Genomic DNA, 24,161 nt, shown 5'->3' with positions numbered 1-24,161 from the left:
AAATACACAAAAGGAAAAAAAAAGAAGGGGACAAACAGTTGCTCCATTTATTGAAGACCAAAAACCTGTTGAACCCAAAATCCCTCGTCGTAACTCTTCAATCTCGTTTGTTCCATCCGGTCCTTAGAGAAAAATGTCGGTGATGATAGTGACCAGTTTGGGTGAGATGGTAATGGACTTGTTTACGGATCGCTGCCCATTGACATGCAAAAACTTTTTGAAATTATGCAAGTAAGTTAGAACCTGATTTTGTCGCTGTTATTTTTTCGTGTATACTCGTCTGTTGCTGAATTAAGCTACAATATTCAAATAATTTTTTGTATTCATGCGAATTAGAAACATATTTATTTAATACCAATATGCTGACTACGAAAGTAAGTCCATTAATGCGTTGCAAAAACTTTCTGAAGTAGTGCAAGTATATTAATATGTTCTGTTACATTGAAGCTGCTTTTGTGGCTGTTATTATTTTTGTTTATACTTGTCTTCAGATAATTTTGCGAAATTTGTTCACTTCGTTGCTAATCTTGTCTCGTATTTATGTCAATAAGAAAGCTGTTTATTTAATTTCAACATGCTATGTGTATACTTTTATGTATTGAAACTAACAAATTGAACCGTAGAGGATTTGTCTTTAGCAGACAGGACTTCTTTGGCTAATACAATCATAAAAAGTATTCCTGGGTTATTGAGGAAAATACAAAAAGAAAATCATAGCATCCACATTCGGAATTTTCTTTTGTTTCCTAATATTATATTTCGTAGTTCAGTTTTCCTTGTTTTAGTTTTAGTTTTATTAGCTCATAGCTTTTCCATTTGGCTTAGTTTTGTCTTGTGGTTTATTAGATCCGAATTGTCAGCTTTTGAATAATGTATCAAAGTTTTGTACCGATTGTTATGCAAACTTTCCATTCGATTTCATACGGATGTGCCCAGAAAGCCATAACTACCTCTTATGAATGAGTTGTGTATGTTAGCTTACTTTCTGTACAGTAACACATGGGTATCTGACTGCTTTCACGATGAAAACAGTATGTAAAACAAATACATATATGTTTAAGGAGCATTAAACTAATAAACTTACCCCCTTCGATGATGTAGGATTAAGTATTACAATGGCTGTCTTTTCCACACGGTTCAAAAGGATTTCACTGCCCAGACTGGAGATCCCACTGGAACTGGGTCCGGGGGAGATTCAGTATATAAGTAAGTCACGAGTTATAAATGTGCTAAATTCACTTTTCTATTTCAGTGGATTTTTTCTTTCTTTCCTTTGTTATGGTGAACACAAACCCCCCACCTGAGGTTGACAGTCGCTGTTTCCAGTTTCACTCACTGGTGACTCAAGTCCCAACCTTGTAGTTGGAGGTGGAGGATCCTGTCCAGTTGGCTAATATGTCTATTGTCCCATATTTAATGGTTTATTTCCAATTAATGGCTTGAATGTGTTGTCTACCCTTGGATCATTTATAGCATCTGTTATTTCTTTTGGGGAGGGGGGTCTTAGATTGTCTTTTGCTATAAAATGCAGTAGGGCTATGAAGTTTCTTATAAGCTTGATGACATCACTCAATGCGTTTTCAGATTTTTATATGGTGAGCAGGCTCGGTTCTTTGGAGATGAGATTCATTTGGATTTGAAGCATTCAAAAATGGGAACTGTAGCCATGGCTAGCGCTGGGGAGAACCTAAATGCTTCTCAGGTCTCGTACTTTTCCCTCACATTAGCTTTCCATACAATCCTTTGTAATGAAGTTTTTGTACCTTTTGTCTTCATGTGGCGCCTTTCGAGTTCATAGCTTGTAATGCAACATCATATAGTTATGACATTCTTCTTTTTTTTTTTTTTTTTTGGGTTTCAGTTCTATATCACACTGCGTGATGATCTCGACTACCTTGATGGGAAGCACACCGTGGGTATTTCTATCCTAAACTTTATTCATCCCTTGATACTCTTTGTTCTATTAAGGCATCAAAGTTTTACTTATTTCCTTGATCCAATGCACTATGAATTCTTTGTTAGCTGCATTAACATTTAACCATGTTTTTGGCACTATGAGCATTTCCTTATTTGTTTACCTAAGTTGCACCTACCATATGAGAATTTCTTAGCTACTATGGTGCTTTCACAAATCTCAGGCATTAAGGTCATTGTTCCTATCAACTTTGTTTTGTACCTGCATCCAAGTAGGTGGGAGGTATTATGCCAGAAATAGTACAAAAATATATACACCTACCTTTGAAATTTTTTAAGGATCCATTTTAGTACTGAAATCTTTTTCAGGTGATATGAAAATTATAGAGAAATAAGGATTCATTTAATGAGGGGTTATGTTTTTTGATGTTACTCAGATTTTACCTGGAGAATCCTATTCTGGAATATTTTTGTGAAACTCATTAGTAGTAATAACAAGAAGAAAGCTACTTGGCAAGATAATTTCTGATATTTGCTGCCCTACATTTTGTGATGTTTAATTTTTTTGCCTAATTTCAAGGAGAGACGAAGTAATCATATCTTAATTTCAAGCTGTTCTTGCTTGCTCGTACCAAGGTCGCATAAATTCTCCCCTATCTTGTCGATTTTCACTACGTTGGTTTAAATTTTAAGTGAAGCAGAAGGTTGTGATTTTCTGTAGATATTCTGAATAAATACACACTCATTATAGTGATATTAGTACCATCTGTGTTTGTGCTTGTCTAGGTCTTATAACTAGTAAAGTGTATTAACAACCTTTCATTCTATATGTTCTTTATGGTCTGAAGATGATGCATAATTTCTGAGTGCTAGAGTATATCTTGTACTGTGGCAACACAGATAACAAGTCAAGGAATATTTTTATATGTTATATCTTTGATTGTCTTGGTTTTCCTACCAAGTTTTGCTTAATTTGAGATTTATATTCCATATCATTCATGTTCTTTCATTGTTATTTATGCTGACTTCGTTGTAAATAATATGAGGCGAAAGGGTTTGAAGCCTCTGATTATATTACTCCTGTGTGTTCTCTTAAATTTGTTACCATCTCCAATCCTTGACATTTTGATCAATGGATTTTGTTCTGTTAGGTTTTTGGGGAGATTGCAGAAGGGCAGGAGACGTTGAATAGGATAAATGAAGCATATGTGGACGGGAAGGGCAGGCCATTTAAAAATATCCGGTTCGTTGTTGATGTATTTTATGCTCTCTTTTTTCTCTATTTAGTAGATCTCTCTTCTAATGGTTAATTTCCACACTTCAGGATCAAACACACTTACATATTGGACGATCCTTTTGACGATCCTCCCCAACTAAGCGATTTGGTTCCAGATGCTTCACCGGAAGGAAAGCCAAAAGATGAGGTAAAAAATGTAGAAATTACCGGTCCACCTGTTCAGCTCAACGAGTTTCTACGAGTTTCTATACGTCTCAAGAATAGAGCCATAGAATTTGCAGTGCTTTTATTTATCCTTCTTTGTGTAAAATTTAAGATTATGTTTAAAAGATATGCAATGGTATTCTGTGAAGTTCATTTCTTTCATTTTGCAGATCTTAATTGGTACACGGACAAACTTTTAAGTTTTAGACTGTAGGTTATCCACCGATGGACTCTGCAAAAGCTTTGTTGCCTGTTTTCTTTCTTCTTCTTTCCTTTTGATATAACATCTAAAGATGTCCATTTAAAATTAGTGTGTCAAGATAATCAGGTATCTTGAGTATGGGATGTCAATGAAATTCTACTAAATTAGAATTTTGTCTACAGCAAAACTTGTTTCTTCTGTGGAATTTTAACAATATAAATCTCAGAAAATAGAGCATCAGAGCAATATTACTTGTTTTTAGATTGGTCTTTTTGCTAAAGGATTATGATAGAGATTATTAGGTTTTGCACTATCTGGAAATTTTTTTCTTCTTCCATAGTTAGTCAAGGGATTTTGTATTTGGACTTTGATCTGAAAAGAATGATAGAGTTCCGATGTCAGATGGTATATTTATATAATGTGTAGTTACAGAAAAACTAGGAGATTTGTTTTCCTAAGCGTATTGCATAAAATAGTATTTCTTTCTTTCTTGTAGTGTAAAACACTAGGCCTGTTTTGCGATTCCCTTCCTGATCTTCGATCAGACTGCATGACTTGCTCACATGATCTGATCTCAGGGTGGGACCTAAGGCTCTTCTTTATACCCATATTCCTTGGCAATGGCAGTGAATGAAATTTTCATAAAAAAGAATATGCAATAATATCCCTAACATATTCACTGTCCACTTTCAAGCATCACCTTTTTATCCATTTCGTGCCCTTACATCTTGTTTTCTACTTAGGTTGAAGATGATGTACGACTAGAAGATGATTGGGTGCCAATGGATGAGCAAATAGGTATACAAGAACTTGAGGAGGTTCTACGTGAAAAAGAAGCACATTCGCGAGCAGTAGTACTTGAAAGTGTAAGAACTTTTATTAACTGTTTGATCATTCAAAAATTGTCGACCGACCAAATTGTAATTGTACTAACTTGTGTCACAGGTAGGGGACATTCCTGATGCTGAGATAAAGCCGCCTGACAATGTGCTTTTTGTATGTAAATTGAATCCAGTTACTGAAGTGAGTTTCTTCTTTAATCTTGTGCTTAAGGTCCTTTTCTTAGGACAGTGATTGTCTAAGCTTTAGTTCTTGGTCTTCCAATTTTAGAACAAGTATGCCATCTTTCTTTCTGGTCCTATTGACAATATTTTTCCATGCAGGATGAAGACCTGTATACAATTTTCTCACGCTTTGGTACCGTGACATCGTAAGTCATTGACTGCTTGATATTTCGAATATTTTTACATGCTATTTATTCTTCCCTATCTATGAATATGTGTGAAATTTCTCTCATCTCTAATTATTTGTTCTCCTCAGTGCTGAAATTATCAGGGACTTCAAGACTGGGGATAGCCTCTGCTATGCTTTCGTTGGTAAGTTTAAGATTCCACTGAAACAATTGTGAGGTACTAAAGCTTAACAAAAATATACGCACCTTATTGCTGCTGCTTCCCCAGTGATGTTTTTCTCCATAATCTTAAACTCTTAACGATGTGATGTGAGTTACCCCATGCTTGCTAACAAGTCTAGGCGTGGTACAAAGTACAATAGTATCAGTATCTTTGGTGCTCATCGAGGGTGTCAAAAACCTCTTAAAAGAGCAGCTGGTGTTGACCAGCCAATCACCTGAGGAAGACCTCTTTTTACTTTTGCACTATTTAGGGCAAAGTTCTCTAAATTATATGAACCAAGGATGACACGCTATGTTTGCTCGATATCCGTGCCTCTATATACCTTTGAAAACAATACCAATAATATACTATATCATCATTGTCCAAGGCAAAGTTCTCAATAGTAATCTGATCAGTATGATACCTCAAATCTTTGATTGATAGCCTCAACTAGCTGTATGCTACTTGTAGCTGAATTTAACACCTTGATCTCCAATTGATTTCGTTGGTACCTTTTTTTTTTTTTTTCAGAAATGACGATCTACTGTAACAGGCAACACCTTGATTATCATCATCTAAGGTGGTGAATGTCATCACCATTCTCTGTCCATTCCCTCTCAATGCACAATCTTATTTCCATTAAGAATCCCTGACCTGCTTTACATTCTCTGCTGAGGCGTCTCTAAACACAAGGCGGGTATCTCTTATTCGCATCGCCACCAATCATATTATAACCTGCGTTACCTTTAGCTGTGATGCTCTTCTGTTGCCACCCTCACTAGGAATAACCCATGTTAACCATAGGGCTTGTTTGGATTGAAGGAATATGAAAGAAACAAAAACAATAGAATGTTGGGGTATTACTCTTTGCATGAGCTTTGAGGAGAGACTAGAAGAGAAGGCAAGAGGACAGAACTTAGGACTTGAAAGCTCAAATTCTATCTAGAAATCATGCAGAAGCTTCTTTGATAGAACTTTTCATTAGAACCTGAGTCACTATGAAGAACAGAATCATAGATGATAATATGATTGCTAATCAATATTTGATCTGTTAATATCTTTGTTAGGATGCAAGAAAATAATAGATTACAACTTTCCTTGCCTCTGTTTCTTTCCCAAAGCAGATACAGTTGGAATAACTTACCCAAAAACCTTTTCCTTTTGATGATTATACTCCGCACATGAATTGCTTTTGATTAATCTTAGTTCCAAGCTCATAAACCCTAGAATTTAGATCATACCTTCTTCCTCGTATCAAGTTCCGTTGTGTGAATTAGCGACACGTTACACAAGTTTCCCCCCCTAAGTGCACAATACAAGGGAGGCAAAATGAAACCTACTTCCTCTTTTATTTTAATTATATTTTGAAGGGATTGAAAACCTTGTAGAGAGAGTTTCATAGCTTCACTTTTGGTTTCCCCTACTGTGTCTGCTTACCAACTAAACTGGGGAAACAGTTATTTAACTATGTTGTTTTGCGTCCTCTCTTCTTTTACCCCCAATTAATCGTAGTGCAAGTGAATGCTTTCTTTCGTATATTTTTCCTTATGTACTGAACTATAACTTCTTATTTTGCCAGAGTTTGAGGACAACGAAGCCTGTGAACAAGCATATTATAAGGTAGTAAAGACGAACTAGCTCTGCCTTGATTGGAATATAAAATATATTTAATTGATTGTGTTTATCTATCAAATGGCTTAAGAGTTCATATTAATGAGCTCCAAATTGAATGTAAAACTTGAATGCCGGTGTTAGAATAGATATCATTTAATGGACGCTTATCCTTTGATAGGTCTGTAAGATCTTGATGTTAAGTGTAAGGAAAGTGAATACTGATTATGAAGCGCCCATACTACTAGTTTTTTTAATTAAAAATAATAATATAATGTGTGCGAGATACCATTATTTCATGCAATTGGAAAGCTTGATTTTTAAAGATCCTAATTGGTGTTTTTTTTTAATTGGACCTAATTGGTGGGTATTGCTTTATAGAACTGCTTGATATACATGTTCTTGGCATTATGTCTCTTTCCAAGATCTGCCTGCTTAATTTATGAAGGGATTGTCCTCTTTGGATCCCATTCTTGAGTGACACAGAACTTAGGATCTTTGGGTACTTTATTTATGCAACTGATGAGCTGATACATAGTTGTTGAGGTAATGAATTTGACTGATTCAGAGGCTATATCATCCTGTTGCATATAGTCATTTAGATTGTACATTTTTATTTGCCCTTTCTTGTTCCTGAACCTTTTGATCTCTGTGGCATCATAATCTACAGATTGTAAAAAGGTTATCTTTCCTTTTCCCTTGGATATGACCAGGAGATGAAAATGGGCAGAAAGAGGAGTGTCGTACTAATGCAATAGAGTTACAAGTGGTTTAACCACAACCTTAGCTTTTGCATTGTATATGAGGTGGTTGCCTTCCAAAATCTAAACTGAATGAACGAGATTCTGATAATTTGAATATTTTCTTTTTGCTTCCTCCTTTTGTTAGAAAAACATGCTTTTCCCACTCAAATGAAATGTCTTGTTGAGCATTTATTTTTCCCAGGTCAGGTTTAAAATGTTTATCCTAAGCATTTTAGTCGAGGAACATATGGGAACAAGTAACAATATGTGGTTTTCAATGGATAAAAGAGGTGTGATCTAAAGTTGAATCTTTGCAATGTTTGGATGTGATGAAATATGTGGTAGAACTTTCCTTTTATGGAACAATATTTCCGTCTAGCTTGTTTTGTTCTTTTATTTTCATTAACTTGTTACGTGAACATTGAAGTTGTGTGTTTGTTAATACTTATTAGAAGGTAGCGACATATATGGTGGGAGAACTATGATTTAGATGACTCACTTTTGCAATTTTTGGTAGATGGATAATGCTCTAATTGATGATCGAAGGATACATGTTGATTTCAGCCAGAGTGTTGCAAAGTTGTGGTCCCAATATCGACGCAAAGACCAAGCGGGTAAAGGTAAGCTGTGCCCATCGTGTAATGTGTTTGTCTATCAATTTTCAATGGGATTTATTTGCATTAGAAACTGAGTGCTATAGTCCTTTATCCAAAAAAAAAAAAGAAAAAAGAAAAAGAAACTGAGTGCTATAGTAAGATGATGTCATCTGATTGTATGGCGGTTTGTATTTGATATCAGATACTTTGCTCATCTGTGCATATGTTAGTATGATTTTTGTGTCCACGCAAGTGCGTATTGGATTTTATATTTACTGTTGATACTTCTATTCAGTGCCATGTGATCCCCTAAAACTAATTACTGTTTCAGTTGTTTTATTTATCAGGTAAGACAAAATTTCTGTTTCAGTTGGTGTAACCAATTGACAGATTATGTTCCTTAAATGAGTTACATTTAACAGGTTTATCCTATTGGAGCTTCCCTTCAAGGTTGCCAAATAGGGTGATAGATTTTTTTTTTTTGATAGGTAAAAGTAAGTTTTATTAACAGATCTGAGTACCAAGATTGTACTGAACAAGTACAAAAACATACGGGGTAGAAATCCGCTTATAGCTGTGAGAATTCCAAAAATTCCAGCATTATCAACATCAAAAACAAAATCAGCATTACACAAAATTTTCAAATTCTGAATACTTCTGCTTTTAACTAAAGCAGTGTTCTCCTCCTTCCATTTGAAGCATCTTCAATTTTTCTCGAATGAAACACTCCACACTATGCACAAAGGAATGGTCTCTCAGACCTTCTGCTTCTTTTTCAAACTCCAGTTTTGCCAACTACAGAGGGCTTGCTTCACATTGGTTGGCATAATCCACTGAATTCCATAAGATTATGGAACAAACAACAAATATAAAAAGGGCAGCCCGGTTCACAAAGCATCTCGCGTTAGCAGGGTCCAGGGAAGGGCGGCACCTAAGGGGTTTGATGTAGACAAACTACCCTAATGCTAGCATTAGTGGCTGCTTCCACGGCTCGAACCTGTGACCTATAGGTCACACAGGGACGATACGAATACAGTAACGATCATAGCGATCTCCTCTGGTACCTACTGGTATGTCAGGATCCAATTGGTCATGAACATCGTAAGGTGCTGCTTTTCGCAAATCCCAGCATACTACACCACTGAATCCCCAATCCTTTGCTTGCTGTGCAGTGACAGTACCAATATCCACTAATCGTTGTTTCCAGATACGGTTGCCGGTTGACATCTCTTCTAATTCGTTGTTACGAGAAGCAAATTGTTGTGTGAATGAATCAATATCTATACATAAGCCAAGAGGGACAATTACACGTTGCTCCAAGGCTCCCCTTAAGCATACAGCAAATATGCCACTCAAAATAGCGATGCAGTAGGAAGTGATCAACTGTCTCACCATCTTTTTGCAATTTCAGCACCAGCTACAAAAGTTAAAACATCTTCTTTGCGATTAATCCTGCGTCAGACAAGCTTCATGTGCTTGCGGCCCTTCTAAAAGAAGCTACTTTAGTAGGAGCTTTGGATTTCCAAATCATTTGGCCATATAGCACCATCCCAAGCTGCATTCCCATCCTGCCTTTCCAGCATATCCCCCCATGTAAACTTGCCAGCGAAATGTTCCCCATAATCTCAAGTAAAATATCCCTATGTGAGGTTGCTTATTGATGTCTTTCTATAATGACTTTATCATTTTAAAGTAGTTTCAAAATACCTCTTATGTGTATCTGCACGTTTGGAACATATGGTAGCAAACAACATCGTTGCAGCCCCTGCCAATTAGAGCTGATCGATAGCATTTATTTTGTTTCAGGAAAAGGTTGCTTCAAATGTGGTTCTCTTGATCATATGGCTAAAGACTGCACTGGTGATGCCACCAAACAGCATTCGAACTACGTACTTAAAGAAGAAGACAACAAGCAACGTGGCGGAGATGGCAACTTAAGGTTAGTAGTTACAAATGGCCCACGCCTCATTCCTCCTGTTTTTCTCTCTCTAAAACTCCTTTTTTTTTTTTTTTAACTCTTGTGAACATTTGATTCAAGGTATGAAATGGTATTTGATGAAGATGCTGCTGGAAGTCCAAAAAGAAATAAGAGGGGAAGAGATTTTGAAGGTGAAAAACATTACGAGAATCAGAATCCTAAACGTAGGGAATTGGACGATGATGGAGCCCGGAAGGATAGAAAAAGAGATGGATATGAACGCCATAGGGAGGAGGAGAGAAGTAAAGATTACAGAACTGAAGAGAGGCATCATGGAGGTGGGACGAGATCAAGTGTAGAGAAGGAGAGAGATTATAGGGGTCGAAACGATCTGGATTATAGAAGAAACACTAATTATGATAACCGCAAGGCTGGGGGAGAGAGACCAGATCATGATAGGAGACATGCGGATAACGTGTGGCATGGAGATAAGGGTTATAGGAGGGAGAGTGAAAAGAGGGATAGGAAAGATGAGGTGGAGTATGATGGTGGTCATGCAGATGAAGTTAGGTACAGAGACAATAGGAGAGACAATAGGGAGAGAGATGAAAAGAAGCAACTAGATTCCCGGAATAGAGGAAGAGGGGAAGAGCAAGATAGAGGAAGGGGAAGGTCTGAGCGTGATGATGCTCGAGTCCGTGATCGTGACCGTGACCATGACCGTCATCGTGATGGAGCTCGTGAACGTGATCGTGGCAGAAGGAACTAAGTCGGTGAAAAGGACAAGAGCAAGATAGAGGAAGGGGAAGGTCAGAGTGTGATGATGCTCGAGCCCGTGATCGTGACCATGACCATGACCGTCATCGTGATGGAGCTCGTGAAAATGATCGTGGCAGAAGGAACTAAGTCGGTGAAAATCATTCGCGAGAACCTGGATAACTTAGCTAGATACTGATATTTCGATGTATTATGCCTTTGTGCTCAACACTTTTGTTTTGGTGTATGTAACTTCTATGAATTAGTCTTGCATAAAGGACATTGGTTAACTTTAAAGGGCTGGCAAAAAGAGCTTATTAGACAAAGATGTTGCTGAATGAAAAATCCATACAAGGATGAACTGAAATCAAAGATAATTTGAGAGAAGTTTTAAACATACAAGAAGAAGATGGACACAGTTTCAGCTATTTAAATTATGTCGACAATGAACCAAATATTTTCCTGTTTCTTGTAATTTTGTTTTGAAATCCTCAAGTTTTTGTGTAAGTTCTAATTGTTATATGAAAGAGGAGAGTGTTGAACTGAATTCAAAACGTAGCCGGAGCAAGCAGTTGTGTTGACAACTTTTGTACAACTCTTACCCAGGAGTGTGACCGATAGATAGATTGAACCAAAGCATATGTAAGGCTATTTTCTTCCCTCCACTTTAGACTCTATCTTTTATTTACTTCATACATCTTATAAAATTAAGAAATTTAAATTAATTTAACTAATTAATCCCAACTCTGATATAATGTTTTTTCTTTGCTTAAATTAAAAAAAATAATATTAACGCTTTTTTCTACGTCAATACTCAACCAAAGAAAGTGTCAATTTGGCCATGGATAGTTTTCACTTTTTTTTCCCGGAATATTATTTCGAAAAATTATTTGGTTATAGAATTGTTACAATTTTCTGGAATTAGAAAAATTTCAAAAAGTTATTTTCACAATTTTCACTCCAAATCGCTCACAAAAATTCAAAAACAACTCCAATTTGTATTCATGTCCAAACACAATTCTAATTTCTAAATACCATTTTCAACTTGAAAACAAACACTCCCTCCATCCAATTTATGTGCCATCATTTGACTAGACACAAAGTTTAACAAAGAAATAAAAACTTTTAAAATTTGTGGTTCAAAACAAGTTTGAGGTATTTGTACGGCGGTAAATTATTTCACATTTTTTTTTAAATATAGAAATATTACATTCTTTCTGGAACAAAGTAAAAAAAAAAAGTGCGCCACATAAATTGAAACAAATGGAGTACTACCTTTTTTGTTCTTTCCAAATTTCACAATCGTAATGTCCAAACACGGCCACTAATTATCTAATTTTAGGTGTACCGTCGTCACGCACTAAGTTGGAACCAAAGAAAAATTTGTAAAGCAGGGCGATAGATAGCCGCAACGGTGTGTGCTAATTGTTACCACTCACTCAACTTGGTAGTGGGTAATAATGGCGAGAATGGTGTGCTCTCAGCTTCTTCCTTCAATGGCAGTGTCTTCTTTCTTCAATGCTTCTTCTTTAAGACTCTCACAATCTACACATCCTGTGCTACTCTTTAAAAGGCGCTTTTCCGTTGCTAAGATAAGCATGAGTTTGCGTGCCGGTATTGTTGGCCTTCCTAATGTCGGCAAATCCACGCTCTTCAATGCCGTTGTAAGTCGTGAATTACAAGTAGGATTGTATAATGCTATTCAATGCCGTTGTAAGTCTATTTTCGAAACTTTCCGTCTGCAACGACGCAGCACTATGTAGAAATGCCAGTCGTAATGTAATTAAAGCTAAGAAACTGGAAGTAGGAGCTTAGAAATTGAATTACAAGTGTTTATAGTTACTGGTGTTTCTATCACAAGGAATTGAAGGTACAATGCTGTTAATTGAGAAATTGGAGATGCTGTTAATGCTGAAATTTTGAAAATTAAAACTCACAAACTGTTACTAGAAGTTTCGAAATTGAATTGCAATTTATGCGCATAAATACTTGGATATTGTATTTTATTAATTAGCTAGATGTTTACTGGAGTATAAGTATAGTTACTGGTGTTTCTATTATAAGGAATTGAAGGTAGATGCTGTTAATTGAAATTTGGATAGCTTTTTACATTTCTATAGGAAATTAATGGATAATTGATGTTGAGCATATTCCTAGATGCTCTTCGAGAGCCGAACTGATGTTATCCTATTTGATAAGTGCATACTAAATATCTGTATGAAGGATGTTATTTGCTAGTCAGAGGGACTCTAACTGAGATTTTGAGTTGATGAACGTGTTCATAATTCTACATGCTGAGAAAAAAAATCATTTTATTGAAGAATTTGTGTGTTTACTCTCGTTTTGTGGATCAAGTGGGTATAAAGCTAGCTTTTCTTGACGATTATTTTTATATACGTGGAGTTAAATATCAAAGTTCGAGGAGTTGGGTGTCAGTTCATGTGTTAAGCCAGCAAAATGGTAATCGATGTAGATCAAATTGTATCTTAAATTTCAGGTATCTCTGAAACGCTCTAGCATTAATGGACAGAATGGGTTATGCAATAGTTATCAATGCTATTACATTATTACATATATTTGTTGCAAATTAGTTGGTCCAGTTCGACAGTTCTTAAGTTTTTGTTTGCTAGCTGGTGTCGGCTGATCTGTACCATTAGTCTGTTACTATGGTACATTCTATGTGCATTCCAGTCTGAAAAGCTAATGAATTATAACATATGCCGGAAACTTGACATTGTACCGTTGTAGCTTGCTTTCAAATAATTCATTTGATTATCTGCTGGTATGTTTGCAGTTGGTCACTTATCCTAATAGCCATTGCCATCATTATGTTCTTGCAGGTTGAGAATGGAAAAGCTCAGGCTGCCAATTTTCCTTTTTGCACAATAGAGCCAAATGTAGGGATAGTTGCTGTCCCTGATACACGCCTCAATGTTCTTTCTGATCTAAGCAAATCCAAACGAGCAGTCCCGGCATCGATAGAGTTTGTTGATATTGCTGGTCTTGTAAAGGGAGCCAGTCAAGGAGAGGTTTATTCCCAATACCTAAAGTTTCTCAGCATCAATTAATATTAGTCAATGTTTTCACTTAAATTGTATCATTGCATCAATGGCATTATAAATTGAAGATATGACAATAGTTTCATAAAACATTTCTGTGGCAGGGCCTGGGGAACAAGTTCTTGTCACATATTCGTGAAGTGGACTCCATACTTCAGGTTTTATATACTTTCAAGTTCCTTTCTCATTATTATCTGTAATCTCATGTTATGTTGAATTTCATGTTAGAGCCCACTTCCATGGAAGTAATGATGAATCTATTTGATTGACCTTATTGAAGAGTGTGACTTGATCCTGGTATAAAAACGAGAGAAAAATATTAAAATATAGATCTTGATGTATCCCTTTTTGGTAAGAAATGAAGAAATTGTCATCTGGCAGCATCCTTCGAAGGATCACTTAAGATTGCCATGGTCTACTTGAGATTAAAGTCAGGAAAGAAGCTCTTGTGAACTTACTCAGTTACCGTCTATATATTTAAACTGTCTTATTTCTTCCTAGATTTAATACTTCAAATGCATTTCGAATATGAAAATAATCTAAATAAATCATTCCAAAGCCTTCTTTTCTCCTTTGAGTTATAAGGCTTTATTTTTCTGTTATGTTGCACTCCTAGCCTATGAGCATGTAAAAGAGAAGGAAGAGTGCTCCATCAGCACGCTTTGAGTTCCTTATTGATTATAAAACAGTTCTGTCATCTTGATTAAAAAAAAAAAAAACAGTTCTCCTTAAAAAAAAAAAAAAAAAAAAGTTCTGTCATACATTTTCTGTTCGTTGCTTGCTGGAACTGCTTTTGTGTACTATTTTAGGTGGTACGCTGTTTTGAGGACAATGACATTGTTCATGTGAGTGGGAAGGTTGATCCAAAATCTGATATTGATGTAATCAACTTGGAATTAGTATTCACAGACATGGATCAGGTACTTTTTACAATTCTTCTTTACATTTACAGGATGCTAATGTGTGATGTTTAAAGAAACTGCGTGAAAATCTCCCAAATAATTAAGGAAAAAGCAGTTGTCTTTGGGATCCATTTAAACTTTTTCTTCCTTCTCTTTTTCACTATAGCTCCGGTAGAACTTCATTCCTTTCTGAAATCAGATCCAGTAGTCATTCGTCACTGGAATTTATGATTTGCAGAGGGAGAGGTTATTAGCATATGATCTTCATGGAAATTGAAAGCTATGGGTGTTCTTGGCTGTTATGCTGACAGCCAACTCGTTAGCCTTTGTACTGTTGCATGTAGGTTACCTTTTAGATGTGTATTATGAAGAAGTGATATAATCTGTTAGAGAAACGAGATTGCATATTTGACATACTAAATTAGTATCTCTTGCTTGAGATCTGGTTATAGTACTAATAGTTTAAAATTGTTATTGAAACTATAAGTACGGTCATTTACTTTCTTTGTTTGTTGCAGACCAGTGTCAGTTCTAAGTTTCTCTGTCTGTTTAACATCATAATTTTTATAAGGGAGGTGAAAAAAAAAGAAGACACGATTATTTATGGTACTCTGTCGGTGTAGGATGAATGTTAGTAATATAATGGTTGAATTATCCATAAGAATTAGAAATCAATGAATTTGATGTAGTTATTTCATTGCACAAATTCTCGTACATTCCAGAATGGAGATTCAGTAGATATCCTGTGGGTCAGTAATTGTCTAGTGCAGCAGACTTCAAAATAATGAACACTTCTTTATCTTCGGTTGAGGGGAGTGATTTTCAATTAAGCTCTATGCAAATAATTTAGTTTATCACTAAATCTGCCCCAACTTGCTTGGGACTGACTGAGATGTAGTAGTTGTTGTACTTAATCTGCAATAAAAAATCTGGGACATTCTTGAAAAGACTGCCACGTGTTAAAAATAAAAGTTCTCCCACACCCTTACAATACGACCTGAAAATAAAACACTTAGTCATGCTTTTGGACCATCTTGCTTTATCTAATACAAATTTGCCTTCTAAATCTGTGACTAACACATTTAATGGAAAAAACAAAGTTAAATGAAAATTAACTGTTGTCGCGGGGTCTATTAATTTTTATAAAACATTAGTTTCATAACTATAGGGGATGAATATAATTCTCCTTTTTAACAACATCAGGTGGAGAAGAACTATGCTTCCTATCATACTTAAGTCCTCCTGAGTTGATGTCTAAATTTTAGTTGAGAGTGAAGTGAAGTACATAAACTATGCAGATGGTTTATTTGCAATATATCTCATTTTGGTTGGGTTCAAGTAAGACAATGCAGGATATATAGAAGTAATATAGAATAATAAATTATCATGGCGATAACTGGAACTGTTCTGCTCATTTTTGGTTGCTTATAGAGAGGCAATTACTTACCCGAGCCTCCTCATTCATCCCACATGAACTAGGAGTATAGCTCATGGGGAGGCATGCGGAAGAATCTCAGGATGACGACTTGGAGGAAAAAGAGGACATAAACATAAATGGTACATGCTTTTTATTAAGATGGACAAAATAAGAATCCGATCACATGTGATATTAATAGTATAGCACGAGAAGTGTATATGAATAATAGATTCTTATGTACCTATGAAACATAACTCCGCCTGTGTGAGCTCGCTCACATTGCCGGTCCCAAGCCCGGATAAAGGAGGAGGGTTGCCGAGGGTCAATCGGAAACAGCCTCCCTACCCAGGTAGGGGTAAGGCTGCGTACATCTTACCCTCCCCAGACCCCACTATTGTGGGATTACACTGGGTAGTGTGACCAATGTACCTATGAAACATGCATGCCAGGCTCCTGATGGTGTCCGACAAAACGTGCACAAGACAAGGGGTGTGGATGATATTTTCTTTCTTTTCTTCAACAGTAACTTTGTATTCCTTTCTCCTTGTAAAGTTTCCTGGTATGTGAGCCAACTAATGGCACTAAGTTTACAAGAATGCAGGTTGAGAAAAGAATGGAGAAACTCAAAAAGAGCAGACCTAAAGATTCACAAGCTAAAGTAAAGGTAAACTTCTCTTTTAGTTTCTGGGAGATTAAGTGAATAATTCATCCTTGCAAGGTTTTAAAATGTTAATTGTTGTTTGGTGGCATCCTAGTGGTACCTTACAAACTTTGCATTTGGGATATCTATTTTTGATATTATTGTTTCAGGAGGAAGCAGAAAAGTCTGCCTTGGAGAAAATACAACAAGCACTACTGGCTGGAAAACCAGCACGATCAGTATCTTTGACGGAGTTTGAAAAGGATGCTATAAAGCAGCTTTGTCTTCTTACAATGAAGCCTGTCATATTTGTGGCAAATGTAGCGGAATCAGAGGTGGCTGAGCCTGAAAATAATCCTCATGTCAAGGAAGTAATAAAAACAGCTTCTGAGTTAAATTCTGGTGTGGTAACTATTTCAGCCCAGGTTTGTCGACATCTTTCAGGAGACTTCCCTTTTGTATTTGAATCGATCAAAATTCACGGCTTATTCCATTTCAGCGGGAGCACTATTGCAAATTACTTTAATTGTCATATCTTCTTGTGGTCCTTGGTAGAAGTCTAGAAATTCCTATGATAAAACTAATACCAGAAGGAAATCCCGGGGATATCTGACATTACCTTCTTTGAGAGAAGGGGGTGAGAAGCATGAAATGACCTTCATGGAAATTGGGACCGGTCAAGATCTCTTAACCATTTTAGGGAGAGGAGCAGTTATTTACCAATTTGTTTTCTTTGTCATATGCATCCTTTGCTTTTCCTCCTTTAGGGTATAAGATTATGATTGTCAAAGTGAATCTAGCTTTCTGCACTATTAAAATCTTTTTGGCATCAGAGGGTTACTTCCAGTTGCTACATATTTCTGGGCTTCCTATTGCAGGTCGAATCTGAGCTATCTGAACTTCCTTTAGAAGAAAGAATGGAATATTTGAAATCTCTTGGTGTCGATGAAAGTGGCCTAGGAAATCTTATCAGAGAAACTTATGGTCTCCTAGGGTTGCGCACGTACTTCACTTCTGGCGAGAAGGTGAAACAAATAAAAAAGCTGTAGCGACTTTTGATTGTTGGCATAGCTTTTGGTATTATAGTCTATGAGTATTGAGTATATTATTGGTCAACTTGCAGGAAACCAAAGCTTGGACTATACTCGAAGGTTTGCCCTATATTTGCTCTATTTTATTCTTTTCTTAAAGTGAAAAACAAGCAATTTTTGTCCCTCTCTTATATTACTTCCAATTTTGGTGATTTCTTTTATTTGGCTAAGCACATAAAACCTCCACTTTTCCTATTTTTTGCGCTTTTGTCCTATCGTTAGTGGCACTTCTTAGAATCTGCTTACTTGTCTTTAGTAGCTTAAATGGCAAATTAGCTTCTCTTTTAAATTCTAGTGTCTTTTTTTCTTCTTAAAATATTGAGTTTAATCATTTAAAAAGGGGAAAAAGGAAAGCAAAAAAGCTCATCATGCTTGTCATTTTCTGTCCCTCCTCCCTCCTCTCACATTGTCTCTGCAAGTCTCATTCCTTTCTGCCCCTCCAACCAGCAGCCTTCCCACTTATCTCCCTCTCGGGGTTGCTGCATTTTTTCTCTCCCTTGTCAGCTCGTGCAAACAACCATATGCAGCACTTTTTCCCCTTCGGGCTCCTTCACGTGGAAGTTCTTCTTCTCCCTAGTTCCTTTTCCTTTTCTGATGTCGAACTCTTCCTTATTGTGGGTCAATTTTCTCCAGAATTTTCAAGAATAAATAAGATATAATTGTATACCATATTCAACTATGGTAGAAGGAAGCAATGCAACAAGATAGTGAAGGTGAAAAAGACAAAAGCAAGAGGAGGTTGTCGTCGGACATCAACTTTCAAGATGTACAACTTCATTGATTTGTTTATCATTTTCCACCAATAAGTAATGAGATTTGAGAAAGAGAGGCAGCCTTTAATATTTGTTTAACTGTTGTGTCGGGAATGCCCACTAGAAAAATGGAGGTTTTATGTGCTTAAAAATAGAGGGACCGAATTGAATAGTACCAGTTTAAAAATAAAACTAAATAAATAGAGGGACCGAATTTGGAATTTGCAACAAAGGGACTAAAACTGTTTTTTCCTCCAAAATTTCTTTTATAGAGAACTTCTAACTGAATATTGTGCTAGAGTAAATTATCCTCTATAATTTGCTTAAATTGGTTACAGATTTGAATAATTGATAGGCTCTTGATTGACGACATGGCAACTAACCCTTTACAATCCTTTATCCTGAACATGTTTCTCTAACCATTACGATTATATAGGAATGACTGCACCCCAAGCAGCTGGGGTTATTCACTCCGACTTTGAAAAGGGCTTCATCAGGGCAGAGACGGTGAGTATCATGTCAAAATGTTAAAAATAGCAAAGGTCGTAAGAAACGGTAAACTTGCTTTAGTTACTTCCAAGACTTTCATCATGTACGTTGTTTTTGCTTTAGAGGAAGACCATATACTCAATATTTCTGATAAAATTTAATAGGCATGCAAATATATCCTAAATATTGCTAAGATAAAGATTGAGAGTTTAAAGCTTCACATTGGTTGGATGATGAAGATATGCTGACAATGGCGAACTTTGGACTTTGGTGAAGACAAATAAATGTGATTGATCTAGGTGACTGGATGTAACCATTTCTGGAATAATTACCTTAGATGGACAGAGCAAGTGAAAGCAAGTTTACCCATGATAGGTGGAGCTTGATCGAACCGTTTTGTTGGGTCATATGTGATTATCACTGGCAATGAAGAATTGAGTACGGCTGGGAATTTAAGACTTTGTTAACATTGTTATAATTTATGAATTATGAGTCTGTGCAACACTTTACCATATCATATAAGTTTTGTTTAAATGTTATTCTGGTGCTTTTTGGGCTTGTTTGTGCATATATAATAATACCTAAAAGATGTTCAAATACTAGCTGCTAATAGGATGGATCTTAGCTCAACCAACAACAAATACGATTCAATCCAAACTAATTGGGTCAGTTATATGAATCCTCAACATCCGTTTAGCTCCATTTTGACAAATAGTAGTGGATATAGGAATCCTCAATAGGGTGGATCTTAGATCAATTGATTTAGGATTGGTTTGTTATGTTGTGACTTTGAAGGTTTAGATCCATTATGTTACCATTTTTATGTTTAATCGTGTGGTTATCTTTTGTCTTGCATTTCAAGTAGCCCAGGAACTCACATGCTGAATGTGTGGAAACTATTTAGAACTGTCTTATGAGTGTTTGGAGTTGTTTTTCTCATGGAAGAAGGCTAAACTGGCCACAAACTAGATGTTGGAACCATTTCAGCTGAGTTGGCCATCCCCTTTCAACCTCGTATGCACACCCAAGCTCGGATGAGTTTGTTGTGAACAAACTCTACCACAGCTAACATAGAACTACAGTAGTTATCCTTAGTTATTTTCAGGAGAGATGAGCCTTAGAAATAAACAGTTTCAATGATTCGTCATCTAGGTGTATTTTTATGGTCTTGGTATGTTATTAGCCAAGTATTTTTCTCTACAAGTTTTTGAATGGTTTTCCCCTTTACCTATTAATAAAAGCTTTTTAAGTTGGTTTGTCAACTTTGCCTCTTTGCAGGTTGCTTATGATGACTTTGTTTCTGCTGGTTCATTTGCAGCGGCAAGGGAAAAAGGACTTGTAAGTTGGCACTTTCTGATCATTTATGGTTCTTCTTGATTCTGTTACTTGCTTTGATTTTTGACAACCTCTGATGTGGGGAAGTGTATAAAATGTCTTTGTTGTATTTGATTGAGACAGTAAAGCAATGTTATGATTGAAAATTGAAAACTTAATGCTTTCTTTACAATTTCAGATATATCTGAACCCAATAAGGTCTTCCCCCATGCAGGGGCGGAGCCACAGTGGTGGTTAAGGGTTTGGCAGAACCAGTAACTTTGGCTCGAACCCTGTATTTGTGTTAAAAATTCATTTAATATGTACAAATAATCTTTACAGAACCCAGTGTGCAAAAAAAATGTGGTCCAAAACCCATTAACTAAAAATCTTGGCCCCGCCTCTGCCCCATGACCCAAAGGTACCCAGATATTCCTTAGGTACCGGAAATGTCTCGAGGAATCAGTTTAAAAGTTAGGACTTGTGATTGTGCTATAATTTTAAATATAGATAAATATTTAAAGTAACAGTAAATAAGCTAAACATTTCAATGTTAGTAATAAAAACTTTCTTTAAAAAAATGTCCATAAAATAACCTTAGATATCTATATTTGGCTTGTAAGCACATAATTACATGCAGTGGTAACACCAAAATAGCTTCCTGAAGCAAAAAGCTTTGGCGAACACAAGTAAAGAATCCATGGTTGTTTTTTGGTGTCATTTCCTGATTAGTATTTAGTATTGATTGGATAACATTTTGCTGGAGTGAACCTTTTTAAAAAAATTTAGTGGACCACTTCACTATCATGTCAGCTCCCTTAATAATCCTTATTTATGTAATTGGATATTGATAGCTGTTACCGACCTCCTGACTTTGAATCCAGCACTTCAAAATGAGATGTTTATTGCCTCCCTACCCCCAAATTATAAGGAGGCTGCTAGTCTCATGTAATTATTAGTATGTAGTTTTTTCCCCACGAAGCTAATTACATGTGTAACAGAATGTAAGTAGTGTTTCTTTGTGCCTACTGACCCGTGCAAACAAAAGAATAGATCAAGCTGGTTACATGATTTATCTTTGTGTACGCAGTTGAGGTTAGAGGGGAAAGATTATGTTGTGCAAGAAGGGGATATAATGCTGTTCCGGTTCAATGTCTAATTGAAACACAACTGGTGAAGGAGATGTCACGGATTTTTATGATGCCCACGCATGCCCACGGTTGTTCTGAACCATTCACGTTTCTGGCACAGCAGATTTTGCTATGGAGAGATTTTTTTTCGTGAAGCCTATATTTTATGAGCTAGCCAGGTTTGTGAATTTTTAAGGCACTGCAACTGGTGCTGATGAGATAGATATATGATTCTTTACTCAGTCGCTACACATCTCAATTTTGGCTCGTCATGTAACATTCAATGTCCATAGGTCTTTCGACTTGTGTTATATTGTTGTAATTTTTTCACTCCTTACCACCCTCCCCCACACGCCTTATATGGGCACTGCATATGATTTAAAAATAAGAACGGAAAAAAGAAGTTCCAAAAGTAGAATATTTTGACAGTTCGATGATTATGAATTGTCTGGCAGTCTGCATTATTATAATTCTATAGCTTGAAAAGCTTAGCTGCATGGTTGAGGGAGGTACTTGGAACCTTCTTTTTTTAAACTCTTTTTGCTTCTTGATTTCGTTTGTGTGGGCAAGGAATAAAGATGTATGTAGTGGTATGTAATTCTCTTTCATGAGAGGGTGTCCTTTAACCTACCATAGTATGTAGCTCAAGGAAATACTAGATGTAGAAGACGTCGTTCTTGACTTGCTGTTTTCCCGGTTACTATCACTATTATTTTCCATTAGAATGTGCTAGTTTTCGCTGTGACACCATATGATTTGCTCTTCCACTGTGGCAACTTGCTTTCCTAACAAAAATACAAAAGGGGAAATGTGCAAATATATCCCTCAACTTTGAGATTTAGAGCAGGTATACTCCCGTTATAAAAGTGGTGTAAATATACTCATGCCGTTACAAAATGGTGCAAATATATCTTTTTTGCTGACGGATTTAAAAAAAAATAATCATTTAGTTAATTTTTGATTAAAAAAATACTATGTGGCTTTAAAAAAAGTCTACTCATTTTTTTTGAGTAGATGTATTTTTCTATAGCCACATGATTTTTTTTTTTCTGGTGAGTCGGGTCTGGTTCGTTTAAAAAAAGGGAAAAGGACTCAAATGGCCGCTGGGCCATAAATAATCCATGCGTTGGCCTATCTATTCTCAAACCCAAAAATTAGGCCATAAAATATTCCCATTTGGTAGCCAAAACCTGTAGGAAGCCTGCCACAAAAGACTTAAAAATTCGCCGCTAAAGGCTGGGTAGTCCATTAAAAAAAAAAAAAGACTTTTGTGGCAACTAAAAGTCGCCACTAAAGGGTTGCTACAGAAAAATCAAAGTTTTTAGTGACAATTAAAAAAGTCGTCACTAAAGGTTAAATATCCCAAAACATGTATAATATGTGTATATTTAGTAAGAAATATCCCAAAAAACTCTGAGGCGATTTTTGTATATAATATGTATCGTGTGTGTATAAAAATATGTATCATTATCTATTTGTAATGTATAAAAACTGTATAAAATATGAATCACTAAGGTATGTATCATTTTTGTATATGATATGTATCATTTGTGTATATAATTTGTATCATTTTTGTATAGAAAGTGTATATATAATTCCAGCATGTGTATATAAACTATATCGGTTTTGTATAGAAAGTGTGTCATACGTATAAAAAATGTATCATAGAAATCGTATCATTGTGGTATATAATATGTATCACTATTGTATATGTTAAAAATAAATATCATATCATTATTGTATAATATGTGTATAATAAATGTATAATTAACGTATAATTTATTTATAATAAATGTATGATTAATTCCAGCACATGTATATAAAATGTATAATTCTTGTATATAAAGTGTATATATAATTCCAACGTATGTATATATGCTGTAGCAGCCCTTTAGTGGCGACTTAGTCGCCACAAAAAGTCCTTTTTTTTTAAAGCGCCTGGGCTGTTGGGCCGGCCAGCCTTGGCATTATTTTGGGCCGACCGGCCATTTTTTGGCATTATTTTGGGCCGAACGGACACCTAGTGGAATTAAGCCCAAACAGTGGTTAAATGTGGGATTAGTTTGGCTGAGTGGACACACAGTGTCCTTTCCCCTTAAAAAAATGGATAGACTTATTTTTTTTAAAGCCACGAAGATAATTTTTAAACGAACCAGACCCGACTCAACAGAATTTTTTTTACCATGTGGCATTAGAAAAATATGTCTACTCAAAAAAAAAAAAAATGAGTTGACTTTTTTTAAAGCCATAAAGTATTTTTTTTAATTAAAAAATAAGCTAAATGATTTTTAAAAAAACCCGTTAGCGAAAAGGGTAGCATGGACAGAGTGTGCATGGCTGCCTCCACGTCTGTTGGAGTGTACCCAGAATAGGTCGGACCATGCATGGAATAGGCCTGCTGAGGTCGTGGACCCGCACCGAGAATGCCGCTGCCGGGCCGCGGTGTGGTGGGACGCTGCTGCCACGGCCTTGTCGGATACGGGCAGGGGGGCAGTGGCCACTGCTGAGGCGGCCAGGCAGGCTAGTAGTAGCCCCCTGCCGGTGGCTGTCCCGTCGGCCACTGGCCGTGGTTGTTCTGTCCGCTGCGGCCGCGGCCGGATTTCCCGCGGTTGTTGTTGTTGGTGTTCCCCTTTCCCTTGTTCCTGTTGGAATTCCTGCCACGATTATTATCATGACGGTTAGTTGAATTATTGGTGCTGCCAGGTGGCGGGGAGGGAGTATCATTATCAACAAGTAGAGCCGCGGGACTAGAATCGTGAGCACGTTCCTTGGCTGCGGCGTCTTCGAGCTTG

The 24,161-nt window shown here is 36.4% G+C and overlaps 2 protein-coding genes across 3 annotated transcripts; both read left to right on the top strand.

Annotated features, from left to right (window-relative positions):
* Positions 1-10,872, top strand: LOC132617046 (peptidyl-prolyl cis-trans isomerase CYP59-like). Its single transcript, XM_060331912.1, has 14 exons — positions 1-231; positions 1,102-1,206; positions 1,585-1,702; positions 1,862-1,912; positions 3,066-3,157; positions 3,239-3,338; positions 4,301-4,423; positions 4,503-4,580; positions 4,721-4,767; positions 4,878-4,933; positions 6,531-6,571; positions 7,823-7,925; positions 9,708-9,840; positions 9,940-10,872. The coding sequence occupies exons 1-14, from the start codon at positions 134-136 to the stop codon at positions 10,586-10,588; spliced, it is 1,794 nt and encodes a 597-aa protein (XP_060187895.1). The 5' UTR covers positions 1-133; the 3' UTR covers positions 10,589-10,872.
* A 1,032-nt stretch (positions 10,873-11,904) lies between these two features.
* On the top strand, positions 11,905-21,807 carry LOC132617012 (uncharacterized). Of its 2 annotated transcripts, none has more exons than XM_060331854.1 (11): positions 11,905-12,239; positions 13,416-13,604; positions 13,739-13,792; positions 14,444-14,554; positions 16,555-16,617; positions 16,764-17,018; positions 17,472-17,618; positions 17,717-17,744; positions 18,873-18,943; positions 20,204-20,263; positions 21,330-21,807. In XM_060331854.1, the coding sequence occupies exons 1-11, from the start codon at positions 12,036-12,038 to the stop codon at positions 21,396-21,398; spliced, it is 1,251 nt and encodes a 416-aa protein (XP_060187837.1). In that variant the 5' UTR covers positions 11,905-12,035; the 3' UTR covers positions 21,399-21,807. The 2 variants fall into 2 exon arrangements, with proteins under 2 accessions (XP_060187837.1, XP_060187838.1); XM_060331855.1 differs by having other exon boundaries at positions 12,122-12,288.
* The last annotated feature ends 2,354 nt before the right edge of the window (positions 21,808-24,161 follow it).

Source organism: Lycium barbarum, chromosome 11, assembly GCF_019175385.1.
Source record: "Lycium barbarum isolate Lr01 chromosome 11, ASM1917538v2, whole genome shotgun sequence".
In the NCBI taxonomy this organism is placed as follows: domain Eukaryota; kingdom Viridiplantae; phylum Streptophyta; class Magnoliopsida; order Solanales; family Solanaceae; genus Lycium; species Lycium barbarum.
This window is presented reverse-complemented; position numbering and strand designations above follow the sequence as displayed.

Excerpts from the sequence above, each read along its gene's own strand:
- LOC132617046 (XM_060331912.1), top strand. The coding sequence starts at position 134 with ATGTCGGTGATGATAGTGACCAGTTTGGGTGAGATGGTAATGGACTTG. Across the intron at positions 3,158-3,238 it reads AGGCCATTTAAAAATATCCG|GATCAAACACACTTACATAT; the intron begins GTTCGTTGTTGA and ends TCCACACTTCAG. Across the intron at positions 4,581-4,720 it reads AATTGAATCCAGTTACTGAA|GATGAAGACCTGTATACAAT; the intron begins GTGAGTTTCTTC and ends TTTTCCATGCAG.
- LOC132617012 (XM_060331854.1), top strand. The coding sequence starts at position 12,036 with ATGGCGAGAATGGTGTGCTCTCAGCTTCTTCCTTCAATGGCAGTGTCT. Across the intron at positions 13,605-13,738 it reads AGGGAGCCAGTCAAGGAGAG|GGCCTGGGGAACAAGTTCTT; the intron begins GTTTATTCCCAA and ends TTTCTGTGGCAG. Across the intron at positions 17,619-17,716 it reads ACTTCACTTCTGGCGAGAAG|GAAACCAAAGCTTGGACTAT; the intron begins GTGAAACAAATA and ends GTCAACTTGCAG.